The following is a 20,558-nucleotide window of genomic DNA, read 5'->3' as shown; positions in this document are numbered from 1 at the left end:
CCCAAGTCTGATTTATCGTAGAATAACCAGAGTTTTTCGTTCTTATTTGAAATAATATACCACTCAGGCTACGACCTTCGTGATATATTCTTACGCATAAAAACTCAAAACACAGGTTATTCTATGATAAACCACGTTTGGGAACTTATTATTTCTTAAACATTTACCCTGCTAAGTTTCTAAAATGGACTGGTTCATCATTCAATTTGGGCAATCCCATTTATTATTAGAAAGGGTGTTTACTGAAACTTTACTGAATGAACAGTGAACAATGCAGACCATGATCATTCGCCGGCAGCAGGCTAAAGGTTCAAGGGTCATTTAATCAGTCTATTAGCTATTTTGTATTTCATTACAAGTTACTGGCAAATTCCTTATATAGCCCTGAAAAAGCAAACTTTTTCGAAAGGAACCCAAATTCTGATAATCACCCTTGAGGTATTGACTATTTTCAGTCTCAAGGTCACTTTGACCTTCACCTTGAGACACTGACTATTTTCAGTCTCAAGGTCACTTTGACCTTCACCCTTGAGACACTGGCTATTTTCAGTCTCAAGGTCATCTTGACCATCACCCTCGAGGCACTGACTACTTTCAGTCTCAAGGTCATCTTGACCTTCCCCCTTGAGGCACTGACTATTTTCAGTCTCAAGGTCACTTTGACCTTCACCCTTGAGACACTGACTATTTTCAGTCTCAAGGTCATCTTGACCATCACCCTAGAGGCACTGACTACTTTAAGTCTCAAGGTCATCTTGACCTTCCCCCTCGAGGCACTGACTACTTTCAGTCTCAAGGTCACTTTGACCTTCCCCCTGGAGGCACTGACTACTTTCAGTATCAAGGTCACTTTGACCTTCCCCCTTGAGGCACTGACTATTTTCAGTCTCAAGGTCACTTTGACCTTCACCCTCGAGGCACTGACTACTTTCAGTCTCAAGGTCGTCTTGACCTTATATTTTCAGTCTCAAGGTCACTTTGACCTTCACCCTTGAGGCACTGACTACGTTCAGTCCCAAGGTCATCTTGACCTTCCCCCTTGAGGCACTGACTACTTTCAGTCTCAAGGTCATCTTGACCTTCCCCCTTGAGGCACTGACTATTTTCAGTCTCAAGGTCACTTTGACCTTCACCCTCGAGGTACTGACTACTTTCAGTCTCAAGGTCATCTTGACCTTATATTTTCATGGGTGAAAGTTAGAAAAACTGAAAATAATGAAAGAAATATCTGGGGGCCAGGGGACTGATAGGGCCCCCAGTGGGTCCAGGGGAAAGCCCTGGCTAGGGGTCCAGGGGGCCAGTGGCCCCCGGAAGCTCCTGAAATACAGCAATTTCCAAGTACTGTACAAAGCTTCTCCTGATAAGTAGAGTCCTCTGTGTTTCAGTTTTGAAGACTTCTGCAAACAACAATTCAAGACCTTATTTTTCAAAAATTAATTTGTAATTTTATTATTTCCACACTATTTCACAATACACAATGCGATTACATTCAAATTCTTATCATTGTTATTGTTTGTTGCCTCACTGGTATACAGGGATAAGATCTGTCCTATAAGATTTTTCTTTAGGTCATCCTTCTAACTTTTGGCAATGCCGTGTGTTTACGTATGTGCCACTGGTTATGGCATGTTGTTTATCCAGCCTGTCTTGCATAGATTCAGTGTTCTTAGTACCATTAGAAGAACCCGGCAGAACCTGAAAGTAAACAAATGGACCAAGTATTAAATGACATACAAAACTATACAGAAGAGCCATAAAAGACATCAAACAGTCCCAAATTTAGACATATATAAATATATATTAAAAAAAAATTGAGCATGGGTTCCCCTAAGAAATTGGCTTCTTTGGTTTAAAATGACACTTTGCTGCTGGGCTCATAAGTTCAGGGAAAGCTAAACTAATATTTACTCAGAATTAACAGAACAGTCCCAGAAAGCAACAGTGTATATGACCAGTAAAGCAAGGAGAAGATAGAAGAAATGAAGAGGGTGGGGTCACATCCATGCCAAAATTGCCTGAATTAAGGATACAATAATATATGAAGTTCAGGTAACACTGTTAAAAACTGTGTTTCAGTATTTTGGAGTATGTTTAATACCCTTATTTTTATTTGAATTTGAGGCATTCTTGTCATGGATGCTTGTGAGTTTTAGTACCTCTTCCATATAGATTAAGCATTTATAAACAGATAATGAAAAATCATCTCACCTCAGTTTCCACAACTCGAGTGGTTTTTTTCTGGCGTTTGCCGTCCTCGCAGTGAAGTCTGATACCTTTCTTTCCATTGGATTTGTAATTAATTGTTTGTGCAATATGCAACACATCAAATATCTATCTAGCCTTCTAGGTCTCACTATCAGACCATTTCAACCTCTCAGAATCGAACTCGGACAACTGCCATCGCCGTTAAATTTTGTTCTTGGCTTGTTTCTCAATCTCCTTGGTGTTTTAATCCGTTGGTAGAAACTTCATGATGGTCAGATTGGTCATTTTCTTCAATATTGTGAACAATCGAAATTTCTGCCTCCGATAGCAGTAATCAACAGGTTTTTGGTTGTCGTAAAAGGAGGTCATAAAGTATCACGCGTGCTGAAATGATTCGTTAACCATCGGTTACAAATGGTTACACACGGAAATTTCAAATAGAATCTTCACTCTTATCCGTGGAAATAACCGATCTACAGTCTATTTTTGGATGAATAATCGCCAGCGTTCAGTTATTTTCGGCTATAGAATAATGTTACATACGGTATTCCTAACGGAAAAGGACGATGCAAGTGTTGAAATCAGCGCTATTTTTAGCATCCTGGAAAATATGAAGGCCATTATTTTGCCATTGATAGACGACCGCACTGGAACAATGACTACGGGACGAGTTGACTTGATACCCTCCTTCCCCCCCCCCCCCCCCACCCCCGAAAATCTCATCGGATTTACACGATTTGGAAAAATGACCTTTGGGAAGGTCCAAAATACGGAATTCCGTCATAATACGGAAAACTTTCACCCATGTATTTTCAGTCTCAAGGTCACTTTGACCTACACCCTCGAGGCACTGACTATTTTCAGTCTCAAGGTCATTTTGACCTTCACTCTTGAGGCACTGACTATTTTTGTATCTCAAGGTCACTTTGACCTTCACCATCGAGGCACAGACTATTTTCAGTCTCAAGGTCACTTTGACCTTCACCCTCGAGGCACGGACTACTTTCAGTCTCAAGGTCATTTAGCGAGGTTCCAAGGCTAGAGAGGCATAAAACTGTAGTAAAGCAAACTATTTCTTTCTTCTGCAACAAAATGCAGTATGTCTGCACCATCAAAATTCATAACTGTACCACTAGTACACTGGTAATGATGAAAATCTTACCACAGTCCTTCTCATCCTCGCCATCATCACAATCCTTGTTTCCGTCACATTTCTTTAGGTCACTAATACATTTATTTTCAGCCTTACACTTGAACTGGTGCAGAATACAAGGATAGTCAGCTGAAATAGAAACAGAAAAACTATGTTTTATTGAGTTTAACACCTTCTTTTCTCAATTTTTTTTCAGATATGTGAAATAGTCGGTAATCTTAACCAGTGTTCCAATATTTTTTCACCAGTATCAACGTGTTCTCCACCAGCAATGTATTAACTTCCCCACATAAATCAGAAGTGGAGGACAGTATTAACCTGTTTGTCACGAGTAATAAATAATTTCTCTGCAAATGTTGTAAAATGATCATAGTTTGTCTGCCAACTTGACAATACTGGGGGTGAAATGATCCTAGTCTGTAATAACAAGACCTCTGTGTACAAATGTACGAGGTAACATGATCTTTGTCTGAAATAAAAATAAACAAGAGCTGTCCGTAAGACAGCGCCCTCCACTATTTGGGGATTTGACAGAAAATGAATATATGTCTGAATAAGAGACCTCTACTATAAAAGGAAGATACACCAAGGGGTATAATTCCATCAAATACACAAATCTGAGTTAATAGGATTGTTACAACATATGCAGATGATGATGATAAAGATATATTTTGAGTTTCAAGTCATTATCTTATATAGTACCAAAGTTATGTCCAGAAAACGAAGTTTGTAAAAAATTTAAGTATAAAAGGGGCATAATTCAGTCAAAAATACAAATCAGAATTATGAGGATTGTTACCACACATGCAGATGAAAATGATAAAGATACATTTTAAGTTTCAAGTCTTTATCTTATATTGCATTAAAGTAGTATCCAGAAAGCGAAGATTGCAAAAAGTTTAAGTACAAAAGGGGCATAATTCTGTCAAAAACACAGTTAGAGTTATGAAGCATGTAGCCACACATGCAGATGATGCAGAAGTTTTTTTCGTTACACAAAACTATGCATGTGGTCTAAATTTGAAGACTGTAGCTTGAGAAATGTGAAAGCAGGTCACTAGGTCAATGTCACGGTCAAAGTTTTTTTCAGTACATAAAACTATGCATGTGATCCAAATTTGAAGGCTGTAGCTTGAGAAATGTGAAAGTAGGTCACTAGGTCAAAAGCAAGGTCAAATTTCATTTCGGAACACAAATCTATGCATGTGGTCCAAATTTGAAGCCTGTACCTTAAAAAATGTGAAAGTAGGTCACTTGGTCAATGTCAAGGTCAAAGTTTTTTCCAGTGCACAAAATTATGCATGTGGTCCAAATTTGAAGGCTGTAGCTACAGAAATGTGAAAGTAGGTCACCAGGTCAAGATCAAGGTCAACTCATGTCAATGTTCATCTTGCCACTCAAAACTATACATGTGGTCGAAATCTGAAGGCTGTAGATTATTGACAAGAAGATTTTAAAAAGCTTTTCTCTATATAAGTCTACATGAACCATGAGACCCCCGGGGCGGGGCCGTATTTGACCCTAGGGGGATAATTTGAAAAAAACTTGGTAGAGACCCACGAGATGATGCTACATAACAAATATCAAAGCCCTAGGCTTTGTGGTTTGGACAGGAAGATTTTCAAAGTTTTTCCCTGTATAAGTCTATGTAAACCATGTGACCCCCAGGGCGGGGCCATATTTGACCCTAGAGGGATAATTTGAACAATCTTAGTAGAAGACCATTAGATGATGTCACATACAAAATATCAAAGCCCTAGGTCCTGTGGTTTTGGACAAGAGGTTTTTCAAAGTTTTTCCCTATATAAGTCTATATAAACCATATGACCCCCAGGGCGAGGCCATATTTGACCATAGGGGGACAATTTGAACAATCTTAGTAGAAGACCATTAGATGATGTCACATGCAAAATACCAAAGCCCTAGGTCCTGTGGTTTTGGACAAGAGGTTTTTCAAAGTTTTTCCCTGTGTAAGCTTATATAAAACATGTGACCCTGGGGCGGGGCCATATTTGACCCCAGGGATATAATTTGAATCATCTTGGTAGAGGACCACTAGATGATGCTTCATACCAAATATCAAAGCCCTAGGCTCTGTGGTTTTGGACAAGAAGATTTTCCAAGTTTTTCCCTATATAAATCTATGTAAATTACAAAAATAAACAAAGGGCCATAACTCACTCATAAATTGTTGAACCAGTCTGATTTTCAGGGGGACACAACTAGAGTACCAATACAACATTCTGACAAAGTTTGGTCAAAATCCCCCAAGTAGTTTCTGAGGAGATGCGATAATGAGAAATTGTTAACGGACGGACGACCAGATGGACTGATGGAATGACGGACGGACGGACCACGAACGCAGAGTGATTTTAATAGCCCACCATCTGATGACAGTATAACAGCCTGGTGGCCTTGACCTTGAGTATAATGGGCTCAGCCCCTACACATACATTGTTTGTACACTGGACAATGTTTATGTGAAGTTACAGTAAGATCTAAGCAATAGTAACAAAGATATGACAGAAAAACAAAGGTTGCCAAAAAACTTTAACCAAGAAGGGTCACGCCGACGCCGACACCAGGGTGAGTAGTATAGCTCCCCTATTCTCCAAATAGGGGAGCTAAAAACACATGGGCAACTCTTTAGTGCCTCACTCCCAAATGTTTTTGAGGAAGAGTAGGGGGATCAAAATAATAGTAACTAACTAGCCTGCTAATGCAGACAATCCATTGAGAAAACAGTTCATTTACCACAATTATTCCATCCAGTTTCATCAGAATGATCTGCGCACTGCGGAGTACCATCACAGATACCTATAGGTGGTATACAGTCAGTCTCACTGGTAGCGTTAGCACACTGGAATAACCCAGTCTGTCTGCAGTAATACGGCTCTGTAATATGGTAAGAATGAAAGCTTAAAAATAGTACTGACTTAACAAGAAGTGTACATAAGACAGCCAGAGATCAAAGGGTCCATCACCTTATTGAAAAACAAGAGCACCGCCTTGCGGGTGCTGACGCTCATCTGATTTTTTTTGTGTAATAGAAATATTGTCCTACCCATGATTTTCTAAGTCTAAAAAGGGCCATCATTCTTGCAAAAAGCAGGATAGAGTTATGTTTCTTGATGTTCAGTGTCCACTTATGATGGTGAAAAACTGTTGCAAGTTTTAAAGCAATAGCTTTGATAGTTTATGAGAAAAGTTGACTTAAACATAATACTCAACCAAGAAATGATTTTCTAAGTCCAAAAGGGCAATAATTATTGCAAAAAGCAGGATGGGGTTATGTTGCTTGCTGTACAGGGTCAGCTTATGATGTCACACGTTTTGCAAGTTTCAAGCATAGCTTTGATAGTTTTAAGAGAAAAAGTTGACCTAACATAAAACTTAACCAAGAAATCTGATATTTTCTAAGTCCAAAAGGGGCCATAAATCTTGCAAAAAGCAGGATGGAGTTATGTTTCTTGCTGTACAGGGTCAACATTATGATGGTGAACAAGTGTTGCAATTTTAAAGCAATAGCTTTGATAGTTTAGGATAAAAGCTGACCTAAACATAAAACTTAACCAAGAAAACTGATTTTCTAAGTCCAAAAGGGCAATAAATCTTGCAAAAAGCAAGATGGAGTTATGTTTCTTGATGTACAGGGTCTGCTTATGATGGTGAACAAGTATTCCAAGTTTCAAAGCAATAGCTTTGATAGTTTAGGAGAAAAGTTGACCTAAACATAAAACTTAACCAAGAAATCTGATATTTTCTAAGTACAAAAGGGGCCATAAATCTTGCAAAAAGCAAGATGGAGTTATGTTTCTTGCTATACAGGGTCAGCTTATGATGGTGAACAAGTATTCCAAGTTTCAAAGCAATAGCTTTGATAGTTTAGGAGAAAAGCTGACCTAAACATAAAACTTAACCAGGCAACGCCGACGCAGACGCCGACGCCGACAACCGCTCAAGTGATGACAATAACTCATCATTTTTTTTCAAAAAATCAGATGAGCTAAAAAAAGAATTTATGCAACATGAAGGTGGGAGTTGCTAAACCTGTCATTCAGTTTATATTATCATGGGGAAGGCATGTTACTATATTTGAAGTTTTATTCAGTTTTGATGAGTAATAAGACATGATCTTGCTGAGAATCGTCAGCAACTGTCTACACATGACGTAGATAGTACGGGAATCGCATTTTCTTCAACTCTTTAAGTTAATCAGTTACCCATTTAACTGTTTGATGTTAGAATGTCAGAGTGTCTTTTACCATGGAAAACCTACTTTCTTCACACTCATTAGTGATTCAGTTAACCAGTTAACTGTTAGAACATCAGATTATCTGTTACCATGGAAAAACTACTATCTTCACACTCTTTAGTTAACCAGTTAACCAGTTAACTGTTAGAACATCAGATTATCTGTTTCAAAGGATAACTTACTATCTTCACACTCTTTAAGTCAATCAGTTACCCAGTTAACTGTGAGAACATCAGATGATCTGTTACCATGGAAAAATTACTATCTTCTCACTCTTTAAGTTAATCAGTTAACTGTTCGAACATCAGATTATCTGTTACCATGGAAAACTTACTATCTTCACACTCTTTAAGTTAATCAGTTACCCAGTTAACTGTTTGATGTTAGAATGTCAGAGTGTCTTTTACCATGGAAAACCTACTTTCTTCACACTCATTAGTGATTCAGTTACCAGTTAACTGTTAGAACATCAGAGTATCTGTTACCATGGAAAACTTACTATCTTCACACTCTTTAAGTCAATCAGTTACCCAGTTAACTGTTTGATATTAGAACATCACAGTATCTGTTACCATGGCAAACTTACTCTCTTCACACCCTTTGGTTAATCATTTATCCAGATAACTGTTTTGATGTTAGAACGTCAAAGTACCTGTTACCATGTAAAACTTACTACCTTCACACTCTCTGTTAATCAATTAACCAGTTAACTGTATGAATGTCAGATTATTTGTTACCATGGAAAATTACTATCTTCACACCCTTTGGTCAATCAGTTACCCAGTTAACTGTTAGAACATCAGATTATCTGTTATTATGAAAAACTTACTATCTTTGCACTCTGGAGGCTCATCTGATCCATCTTCGCAGTCGGGGTGACCGTCACATTCCCACCATTGTGGTATACACCTTGAAGTGCTTACACACAGCATCTGAGAACTAGAAATACATAACACTGGGTTAATTGAACTGTAACAAGGACATACGAGTCCCTATACAACGGTCCCTTTTCCTTTGTATAAACCAGTATTGTTAGCAGTAAGCCACAATCTAAGATGCAGCTAACTTTATCAGGCCCAATATTCACAAAACAATTTCAGTCTCGGCTGAGTCTGATAACGAAACTATTTGTTACATATATATCGTAATTATTGTACTATTTTATTGACCTGTCAAAACATGTTTCCGGCTTTCATGTTAATCTTACTAAGGTGTGAAAAGAATATAATGAAAGCTGGGGACAAAATTTTGACAAGTCAATACAAGAAACGCGGCAATGCCACGAAACCAGGTTTTCAGAGTGCCAGAATGTCACAATATACGCCCGTCACAGCAAATTTCTTTACTCAAGCACCTGTATTTGCAGATGTAATTTTAATTTTGTGGTTGTTTAGTAATCATTGTAATTCTTTTGTTTTTCTAAGTCCACAAAAAAACTCCTTACCAGGTAGAGATACCTTAAAATACACCTAAAATTAGAAAGTAACAACTATGTTGTACCACAGAAAAGTGGTCTTGGTCAATTATAAAAAAGTTACAATATGAGTTATTTATAGTAACAACTAAGGGAAGTTAATCTTTAGAAAAAAAAAAAAAATACAAAAAAAAAAATTGTAAGTCCACACAGAAATCCTTACCAGGTAGAGATTGGTCAAAATACACCTCAAAATTGGATGTAACATGCATGTTGTACTACAGAAAAGTGGTCTCGATTTTTCCCTACGTCTAGTAATGAAAAAGTTACAATATAAGCTATTTATAGTAACAACAAAGGGAAGTAACTCTAAAGAAGGGAACTGCGCAAGACACTTAGTCTCATGATGGTGTATAATTGTGCCAAGTTACATCGAAATCCCTCTATGCATGAAGAAGATATGCTCCGGACAAAGTTTTCATTCTTGTATCCTTTGACCTGTAAGTGTGACCTTGACCTTAGACCTAGGGACCTGGTTCTTGTGCAAGACACTCCGTCTCATGATGGTGAACAATTGTGCCAACTTTCATCAAAATCCCTCCATGCATGTAGAAGATCTGCTAACCCAACCTAACCTAACCCTACCTATTTTTAGTAACAATGACCTTGACCTTGATCCCAGAAACCCCAAATTCAATCCCAAGCTAAACTTTATATAAGTTTTCTATACACCAAGTTTCATCATGATAGCTCATTCCTAAGTTAAGTTATTGACCGGAAATCCTTTTTCTATTTTAAGTAACAGTGACCTTGCTCTTGACCTCAGAAACCCCAAAATCAATCCCAGCCTTTGTCTTGATATAAGCTACATACATACCAAGTTTTATTCAAATATCTTTACCGAAACAAAAATTATTGACCGGAAACACCAGTTTGACGCCGCCCGCCCGCCCGACCAACGACATACCCCAATCTAATAACTCAGGTTTTCCACTGGGTTTCAATGGACCGCAATCGTGCAATATTTTTTCGTATCATGACGTGGAACGTTTAAATATCAGATGTGGAATGTTTTATTAATGTTGTTATGGAAAGAATTGCCTGACGTCCATGGCCTCCTCGCGCACGTTGCGACAAGTTGACATCATTTTTCGCAGGAAAATATTAATGCGTGTCATTTTTATTTGCTTATTGCATTTTCGGAGAAATTTTACTCGTATTTTTTCTGTCTTTCGTTACAGAACGATAATTTAGACATGAATCAATTATTTGACAGTGGGTATGTAATAAAAAGGTTACAACTTGTATGTGTGAACATGACACTCATTCTTTGAATAATATATAATAGAAATATTGTCCTACCCATGATTTTCTAAGTCTAAAAAGGGCCATCACTCTTGCAAAAAGCAGGATAGAGTTATGTTTCTGATGTACAGTGTCCACTTATGATGGTGAAAAACTGTTGCAATTTTTAAAGCAATAGCTTGATAGTTTATGAGAAAAGTGACTTAAACATAATATTCAACCAAGAAAATGATTTTCTAAGTCCAAAAGGGGCAATAATTATTGCAAAAAGTAGGATGGAGTTATTGTTGCTTGCTGTACTGGGTCAGCTTATGATAGTGAACAAGAGTTGCAAGTTTTAAAGCAATAGCTTTGATAGTTTAAGAGAAAAGTTGACCTAAACATAAAACTTAACCAAGAAATCTGATATTTTCTAATCCAAAAGGGCCAAAATCTTGCAAAAAGCAGGATGGAGTTAGTTCTTGCTGTACAGGGTCCAGCTTATGATGGTGACAAGTGATTGCAAGTTTTAAAGGAATAGCTTTGATAGTTTAGATAAAAGCTGACCTAACATAAAACTTAACCCAAGAAAAATGATTTTCTAAGTCCCAAAGGGGCAATATTCTTGCAAAAAGCAAGATGGAGTTATGTTTCTTGATGTACTGGGTCGCTATGTGGTGAACAAGTGTTCAAGTTTCAAAGCAATAGCTTTGATAGTTTAGGAGAAAAGTTGACCTAAACAAAAACTTAACCAAGAAATCTGATATTTTCTAAGTACAAAGGGCCATAAATCTTGCAAAAAGCAAGATGGAGTTATGTTTCTTGCTACACAGGGTCAGCTTATGATGGTGAACAAGTATTCCAAGTTTCAAAGCAATAGCTTTGATAGTTTAGGAGAAAAGCTGACCTAAATATAAAACTTAACCAGGCAACGCCGACGCCGACAACCACTCAAGTGATGACAATAACTCATCATTTTTTTTCAAAAAATCGGAAGAGCTAAAAAGGTTATCAACTTTGTATGTGGATATATGCACTCCTTCTTTCGCGGATAATATTGCGCTCCTAAAGTCGCATAATATTACCACTGCAGAACTCGTGCATATATCTAAATACAAAGTAAATAACCCATACCAATTGCATGTTTAAAAATGTGTTAAATTAATTATTATTTTCGAGTGACATCCAGTCTTGATGGTAAGTTTCAAATGGAATTTGATCTTGCAGTTAAAGTAAAATTTGCAATAAAAATTTAATTCAAATCTCAAACTCAGCTGAGACCAATATTTGTTTTGTGAACATAGGGACAGGCCAATAGAATGTAAAACAAGACGCTTTTATTATATTCTTCTATCCAGAACTGTTTATCTATATAGAATCCTTCTGGAAGGTTGAAGAATTCAATTTACAGATATAATTATTATTATTTACCAGATTTTTATAACGCTCTTTTCATCTATAAAATAAACGTTCAACCATTTGAATTTTCTTATTATACTTTAAATATAGAAAATCCTCATCAAAAATACATAATTTGTCTAAATATAGAAAAGTAACTGTGTACATAGAGCTGCTTCACAACTAAGTGCCATATAGTCACAGTTCTCAGTCTTGTCATTTACTGAAAAAGTATTTTTAATTGGCAGTTCAAATTTACACTGCGACAATTTACACATTTATTAAGTGTGAATAATTTTCAACCAAAAAACACCATAAAACTAGAGCTGCTTTTGAGAAAAGTGCATGTCTCCCACAACTGCCTAATTATCTAAATAGTAAGTCAGTCTTTATATACTGTTTACACACTACAAAAATATACCTTTGAAGCGTAAAAAGGATGATTTTGGGTAGTTCAAGGGTCATAATTCTGAAGTGCCTTGGGTGATTTGGATAGTTAATGAACTTGGCTGAGGAGTTATGGTCAAAAACATTTGGTTCAAGTTTGGTGAAGATCAGATGAGAACTGTTCCACTCAGAATGTGGACAAGAGTAAAAATGACAATTTTCGGTAATTCAAGGGCCATAATTCCGAAGTGCCTAGGCCGATCTGGCTAGTCATCAAACTTAACAGAACGGCTTATGGACAAACAAATTTTGTTCAAGTTTTGTGAAGATCGGATGAGGAATGTACGACTTAAGAGCATGGACAAGAGTAACAAGAGCTGTCCGTAAGACAGCCTAGCTGGACTATTCGAAATACTGTCCCAGAAAAAGGAAAATATTACCCAAAAAGGTTAAATATCAAAAGAGTTTTAAGTTCAAAAGGGGACATAATTTGACCAAAATGTCAGAGTTATGGGACTTGACCCAGTGAGAAAAAAATAAGTTCAAATCTATATACCTTTAAGTAATAGCTGTATGTACTTGCACACAAAACTTTAACCAGGATTTTCTAAGTCTAAAAGAGGCCATAATTTGCCCAAAATACATGTCAGAGTTATGGGACTTAACCCAGTGAGGTTGGTTATTGATCTAGAAAAAGAAAAAATAAGTTTCAAATCTATATGCCTTTTAGAAATAGCTGTATGTACTTGCATGCAAAACTTAACCAGGACTTTCTAAGTCCAAAGGGGGCATAATTAGGCCAAAATGAAGGTCAGAGTTATGGGACTTGCTGCTATCAACTAGTTTTATACCCCCAAAGACACATTTAAAGATTCAATTCAATATCTGCATTAGTTTTGGAGACAGTAACTTGCATGTAAAAGTTTAACCAGAAAAGTCCAATAGGGGGCATAATTGCCAAAACTACATGTCAGAGTTATAAGACTTGACCCAGTAAGGTTGGTAGTTGATCTAGAAAAAGAAAAAGTAAGTTTCAAATCTATATGCCTTTTAGTAATAGCTGTATGTACTTGCACACAAAACTTTAACCAGAATTTTCTAAGTCCAAAAGGGGGCATAATTTGCTCAAAATACATGTCACAGTTATGGGACTTGACCCAGTAAGGTTGGTAATTGATTTAGAAAAAGGAAAAATAAGTTTCAAATCTATGTGCCTTTTAGTATTAGCTGTATCTACTTGCACGCAAAACTTTAACCAGAATTTTCTAAGTCCAAAAGGGGGCATAATTTGGCCAAAACGAAGGTCAGAGTTATGGGACTTGCTGCTATCAACTAATTTTATAACCCCGAAGACACATGCGAAGTTTCAATTCAATATCTGCATTAGTTTGGGAGATATTAACTTGCATGTATTTGCTCAAAATACATGCCAGAGTTATGGGACTTAACCAGGGAGGTTGGTAATTGACCTAGAAAAATAAAAATCAAGTTTCATGCCTTTAAATGATAGCTGTATGTACTTGCATGCAAAAACTTAACCAAGGTGTGACGCCAACGCCGACGTCAGGGTGAGTAGAATAGTCAAGCTAAAAAGGCCGATTTTCAGTATTTCAATGGCCATAATTCTGAAGTGCCTAGACTGATTTGGCTAGTTATCGAACTTGGCCAAGGACTTACGGACAAACACATTTCATTTAAGTTTGGTGAAGACTGGACTTAGAGCACACATAAAGGACACACAAAAGGACCCTATACTACTAATGATTAGTAGTACAGAAGGGCCTTCTGTGTGTAAAGACCAGAGCGTTTTTTTTTTGTAATTCAAGGGCCATTATTCCGAAGTGCCTGGGCCTATTTGACTAGTTATCAAACTTGGTCGAGGTCTTATGGTCAAACACATTTTGTTTAAGTTTATTGAAGACTGGACTAGAAATGTCTGACTTAAAGAGTGTGACAAGCTTTGTGACAGACAGACACAGACACTATATCAGTATGTCTTCCACACCACTGTGTGGTGGGAGATATAATTATCAAAGATATATTACTTATCACAGGCAGCTGTGCAAGTCCTCTTGTCTTCGTTTAGATTGTGATTCTCAGGGCAGGCACATACAGCACTCGCATCTCGTCTCTCTCCGTTAGGCCCATTCTCAGGTCGTAACAAACACAGATGACTGCAACCCAGTGCCTCACATGGGTTTGTTTTCACTGGAAAGTATTATATCAAAAACAGTAAAATCTGCCTTTAAATATATATAATATAAAATATATATATCATAATAACTTAAGACAGACCATTAGTTAAACTTTTATTTTCCACAAGTATTGAAAGACGTATGTTTGTGATGAAAAAATCTTCTCAATTCATTCAATTATATAATGGTACCAATAAATTACACTATGTTCTAGATTTCTGATGACAGTCACTGGACCAAGTCTTTCTTTCAAACTAGCTTTCTTTAAGTAAGTGTTAAATTTTAAGTGGATTTTACCATTTCAATTTAACCACACTTATTACCCTACAATGATCTTTAAGTTTCGCTCTGGCTACTAAATTGGGCAGACAGATGAATAGACAGATACGAGCATCATCGCAACTTTCCAAATTGGGTGTGTAAGAAGATTTTCCTACCCTAGTTGCTAGAAAATACTTACTCTCTGGTTGTCTCAAGGCATGATAAACAACAAGGTCCATCGGCCTGTGTTGCATTTTCACCATGATATCCCTCTTCTCGCCTGAAAACTTCTCGGCTACAAATACTCCGTTTGTCTCCCAGTCCGTCCAATATATTGAATCCATGAATGTCGTCAGGGCAAATGTGTGTGGAAGATTCTCACTGATCACAACGTGTCGATTTTCTCCATCTAAGTCTGAGAATGCTATGTAATCGTAGTTAGCATCAGCCCAGAATAATTTCTCAGTCACATAATCAATCGTCAAAGCATTAGGCCAAGCAATTTCTTCAGTGATTATATGCTTCTTTGTTTTTCCGTCCATAGAAATTCGACTTATATGTGGTTTTTCACCCCAGTCAGACAGGAAAAGATAGCCATACTTCGGGAACAGCTGTAATGCCCTTGGTTCTCTCAAGAATGATTTGTCCTTAATCAGGATTTTTCGGTACGTGCCATGAAGTTTTGACACCTCAACAGTATCTGTATTACGATCACACCAATACAAGTTCCTGCCGATCCAATCTACAGCCATGCCATCTGGGTTCAATACAGTTGAACTATGTAAAACCTGAAACATAAAATGATATTGTATCAAATTTTGAAAATCTCTTGACAATTTTCATTTGCCGTCTGTGGCACAAGTACGCTGTAAAAGTCACATGACACTCCGCCTTGTGGTGGTAAAAGATACATAGTGTACCAAAGTAAGGCCAAGAAACATACATACATACATACAATTTGGTACAATTTTCTTCTTATGCTTATCATTAGAACCTTGACTGCCGTGACTACCTTATGTTGCATCAACCCACAACCCCAACAGACATAAAAAAATCTTATTTATTTTGCCTTCAGAAGTTGACATCCCAGAATTCTTAGCACAAAATGGCCAAAAACAACATAATATGCACACAAAATTGAATCATTCTTCGGTATTTTCTAAATAGTGTGTACCTTCTAAAATACAAGTACTATTTTCACTAATCTTACCTCTGCCTTTTCAGAAGAGTCTTCCGTGGCATTTAGGGAGATTCTATTTATAGTACTACTCTGACTGTGTATGTCTGTCCAGTACAATTTCTGTTCTTTATAATCAAAGTCGATAGCAACAGAGTGTGTAAGGTTTCCGACGATGCTCTCCATGGTCCGGTCAAAATTAACTTTCTTAATATGATAACGATTCGACACCAGTAAGTAGGCTTGCCCCTCTGAAACAGTAGGAAGAAAATACTATGAAATCATTAATATTCGTGAGGAACTAATTTTCGTGGATTTTTTGGTTGAGACAATCAACAAATTCAGAAAATCAACAAAATTAAATCCTAACGAACAAGTAAAATTGCCATTCATTTTATGTCCAAAGATGAAATCCATAAATTCATATCCCCAAGAAATTGCTGTTTTGACCAAAACCATGAAATTTCATTCCCACGAAATTCTATGATTTTACAATGTACAAAATATTTTCCAAACAAAAACTAGACAGTGCTCTTGTAAGAAGTCAATAGGGACAAGAGCAAAAGTACTATCAGCATGTGAAGTGGTTCGTGAGTAAAGTGCCTTCATGCAAAAAGTTAACATTGGCCCCTGTGACCCTGACCTTTGAACTGGTGACCCCAAAGTCAGTAGGGGTCATGTACTTAATAAGTACTATCAGCAAATGAAGTTTGAAGGTCCTAGGTGCAAAGGTTTGCGACTAAAGTGCCTTCATACAAAAAGTTAGCGTTGTCACTAACGAACGAATGGACGGACAGTTAAAAACTAATATGCCTCCCTTTGGAGGCAAAAAAAACACAACCAAAAATGAATGCCATAGTCTTAAATCTGAGAGTTCTTCTCAAACTCAGTAAAATAAATTTGGGACGTAAAGTAGCTGAAATTTATGTTTACTGATAGGATTTATTCTCTGAAAATGAATACATACCTTCACTTGTTAGACTGCAGTGTCTCTTGTCTCCCGCCAGTTTGTAATGCTCAGCACATTCACAGTAGAATGAACCAATTGTGTTGTGACAGAAGTGTGAACATGGATATGTTGTTTTACACTCATCAATATCTAAAATAGAACAAAAGTGTGAACTTGGAAGTCATTTTGCTAAAGCAGAACAAAAGTGTGAAGTCATTTTGCAAAAATAGAACTAGTGTGAAGTCATTTTGCAAAAGCAGAACAGAAGTGTGACGTCATGTTGCAAAAGAAGAACGAAAGTGTGAACTTGGAAGTCATTTTGCTAAAGTAGAACAAAAGTGTGAAGTCATTTTGCAAAAATAGAACAAGTGTGAAGTCACTTTGCAAAAGCAGAACAAAAGTGTGAAGTCATTTTGCAAAAGAAGAACAAATGTGTGAACTTGGAAGTCATTTTGCAAAGGTAGAAATAAAAAAAAAATTGCAAGTCCACACAAAAATCTTTACCAGGTAGAGATTGGTCAAAATACACCTCAAAATTGGATGTAGCATGCATGTTGTACTACAGACAAGTGGTCTCGATTTTTCCCTAAGACTAGTAATGAAAAAGTTACACTATAAGCTATTTATAGTAACAACAAAGGGAAGTAATTCTAAAGAAGGGAACTGCGCGTGACACTTCGTCTCATGATGGTGTATAATTGTGCCAAGTAACATCAAAATCCCTCCATGCATGAAGAAGAAATGCTTTGGACAAAGTCATTCTTGTATCTGACCCATGGCCTCTAAGTGTAACCTTGACCTTAGACCGAGAGACCTGGTTTTTGCGCACGACACTCCGTCTCGTAGTGGTGAACATTTGTGCCAAGTTATATCAAAATCCCTCTATGCATGAAGAAGAAATGCTCCAGACAAGGTTTTCATTCTTGTATCCTTTGACCTCTAAGTGTGACCTTGACCTTAGACCTAGGGACCTGGTTCTCACGCATGACACTCCACCTCGTGGTGGTGAACATTTGTGCCAAGTTATATCAAAATTCCTCCATGCATGAAGAAGAAATGCTCCAGACAAGGTTTTCATTCTTGTATCCTTTGACCTCTAAGTGTGACCTTGACCTTAGACCTAGAGACCTGGTTCTCGCACATGACACTCCGCCTCGTGGTGGTGAACATTTGTGCCAAGTTATATCAAAATTCCTCCATGCACGAAGAAGAAATGCTCCGGACAAAGTTTTCATTCTTGTATCCTTTAACCTCTAAGTGTGACCTTGACCTTAGACCCAGGGACCTGGTTCTTGCGCATGACACTCTGTCTCATGATGATGAACAATTGTGCTGACTTTCATCAAAATCCCTCCATGCATGAAGAAGATATGCTCCGGACAGTCATTCTTAAATTGACATTTGACCTCTAAGTGTGACCTTGACCTTACACCTAGCGACATGGTTTTTGCGCATGACACTCAGTCTCATGATGATGAACAACTGTGACAAGTTTCATCAAAATCCCTCCATGCATGTAGAAGATATGCTCCCGACAAAGTCTGTGGGCGCCGCCCGCCCACCCACCAGAGGCGTTCCCATAATACGTCCCATTTTTCAAAAGGGCGTATAAAAATGAAAAGTCATTTTGTAAAAGTAGAACAGAAGTGTGAACTTGGAAGTCATTTTGCAAAAGTAGAACAAAAACTTGAAGTCATTTTGCAAAAATAGAACTAAAGTGTGAAATCATTTTGCAAAAATAGAACTAAAGTGTGAAATCATTTTGCAAAAATAAAACAAAAGTGTGAACTTGAACAGATCATTACCTAAAAATATTTAAATGTGTGAACTTGTAAAAGTCATTTTACACTGATCAGTATCTAAAAATAAACACAAAGTGAGACTTCTAGCAAGTTCTTTACTTTTGTTTGTTTTGTTTTTTGGGTTTAACGCCGTTTTTCAACAGTATTTCAGTCATGTAACGGCGGGCAGTTAACCTAACCAGTGTTCCTGGATTCTGTACCAGTACAAACCTGTTCTCCGCAAGTAACTGCCAACTTCCCCACATGAACCAGAGGTGGAGGACTAATGATTTCAGACACAATGTCGTTTATCAAATAGTCACGAAGAACATACGCCCCGCCCGAGGATCGAACTCACGACCCCGCGATCCGTAGACCAACGCTCTTACCTACTGAGCTAAGCGGGCGGGCTCTTTACTTTTGACCTAATTATCCACAAAGCAATACAATTCACCAACAGGCAATCATTTTGTGAAATTTCATATCCACACACCTAGGTTTTCTCTAGTTACTGACTAGACATTATTTTCAGGCCCAAGGTGAACCTGACACTGATCTTTCTGTGATCACAAACTATCACCATAATGAAGACGTTATATGTCAAATATTCTTCATCTACTTGGGGGTTACAGTCAGAAGTGTTTTATTTTACATACCTACAGATGTACACTTATCTTCTCTTAGCTGGTACCCAGAATTACAGTCAAAATTGCATTCCTAGCGAACCTTCACACATGGGTTCTGCCCTAAACCAGTACCAAAGTTACAGTCATAAGTTCTGTACTTTACATACCATCAATGCTGCATTTATCTGCCATAATCCAGTTCTTGGGATCAAAGTCATAACTGCTGAACTTTACATACTGTCACAGCTGCATATATCTGCCCTAATCACAGTCATAACTGCTGAACTTTACATACTGTCACAGCTGCATATATCTGCCCTAATCCAGTACTTGGGATCAGTCATAACTGCATCATTTTTCTTACCTTCACATGTGCGTTTATCTGCCCTTAGCTGGTACCCAGGATTACAGCTACACTCAAAACCTATGATCTTTTTATTACAGATCTGGCTGCAAGGTCGTCTTTCTTTACACTCGTCAATATCTGTAAAACATAAAAACATAACAGTTTTTCTATTTAGACCTAACAAAAAATTGTTGTTTTCAGTAACATGCTAAAAACATGCTAAAAAAATTAGGGTAGGTAATATTAGTGGTATTTTCTTTTTTTTGGCTATAACACAATTTACCCAGTCATTTAGTATCTTTGTGATCCTGTATTTGCTTTTATTATTATTATTTATTAACATTATTTTTTTAAATAATATTTATAATCATATTATGTATTAAGTAAAACCACTATAAATTTGTGTCACAATATACTTCAGTACTTTATATACAACATTATGTAACCTATTGTACATTGTAAATTTTTTTGCCAAAATATCTGTAATGCAATGTCATCTTTTATGACATCATAGATTCATGTTGTTGTTTATTTTATTGTTGACTTCCTGATGAAGACAAAATAAATTGTCGAAATGTTGAATAACTAGAAATGTGTCCATGGGACACAGATGCCCCCACTACATGACATTAAAATGACAATTTTTTCCTAGGTCAGGGGCCATAACTCCTACAATACTGAATGAATCCGGACGAGAAACCCCAGGTGCACAACTGTACATGCTGACCAACATTCCTGTAAACTTTGGTGACTCCAGGTCAAATACATTTGGAGCTATGCGCGACACAACATTAAAATGACCAATTTTTTACTAAGTCAGGGGCCATAACTCCTACAGAACTGAATGAATCTGGACGCAAAACCCCAGATGCACAACTGTACATGCTGACCAACATTCCTATAAACTTTGGTGACTCCAGGTCAAATACATTTGGAGCTATGCGCGACACAACATTAAAATGACCAATTTTTTACTAAGTCAGGGGCCATAACTCCTACAGGACTGGAAGAATCCGAACGCGAAACCCCAGGTGCACAACTACACATGCTGACCAACATTCCTGTAAAGTGACTACGTCAAATACTTTTGGAGCTAGGCACGAAACAACATTGTCAGAAGGACGGAC

At 37.3% G+C, this 20,558-nt stretch overlaps 1 protein-coding gene across 3 annotated transcripts in view; it reads right to left on the bottom strand.

Annotated features, from left to right (window-relative positions):
• Positions 1-20,558, bottom strand: part of LOC123539304 (low-density lipoprotein receptor-related protein 1-like) — a 286,494-nt gene that overhangs the window by 61,119 nt on the left and 204,817 nt on the right. For all 3 annotated transcript variants that reach the window (XM_053530562.1, XM_053530564.1, XM_053530563.1), the window contains 8 exons: positions 19,450-19,569; positions 16,697-16,828; positions 15,763-15,980; positions 14,752-15,340; positions 14,142-14,304; positions 8,443-8,552; positions 6,113-6,253; positions 3,368-3,487 (listed from right to left, as the gene is read on the bottom strand). In XM_053530562.1, the coding sequence (XP_053386537.1) occupies positions 3,368-3,487; positions 6,113-6,253; positions 8,443-8,552; positions 14,142-14,304; positions 14,752-15,340; positions 15,763-15,980; positions 16,697-16,828; positions 19,450-19,569 (1,593 nt within the window). The remainder of the gene's footprint in view (positions 1-3,367; positions 3,488-6,112; positions 6,254-8,442; positions 8,553-14,141; positions 14,305-14,751; positions 15,341-15,762; positions 15,981-16,696; positions 16,829-19,449; positions 19,570-20,558) is intronic.

The sequence above is a fragment of the Mercenaria mercenaria genome, chromosome 18, assembly GCF_021730395.1.
Source record: "Mercenaria mercenaria strain notata chromosome 18, MADL_Memer_1, whole genome shotgun sequence".
In the NCBI taxonomy this organism is placed as follows: domain Eukaryota; kingdom Metazoa; phylum Mollusca; class Bivalvia; order Venerida; family Veneridae; genus Mercenaria; species Mercenaria mercenaria.
Note: the sequence above shows the minus strand (reverse complement) of the source record. Positions and strands in the feature narration are given on the sequence as shown.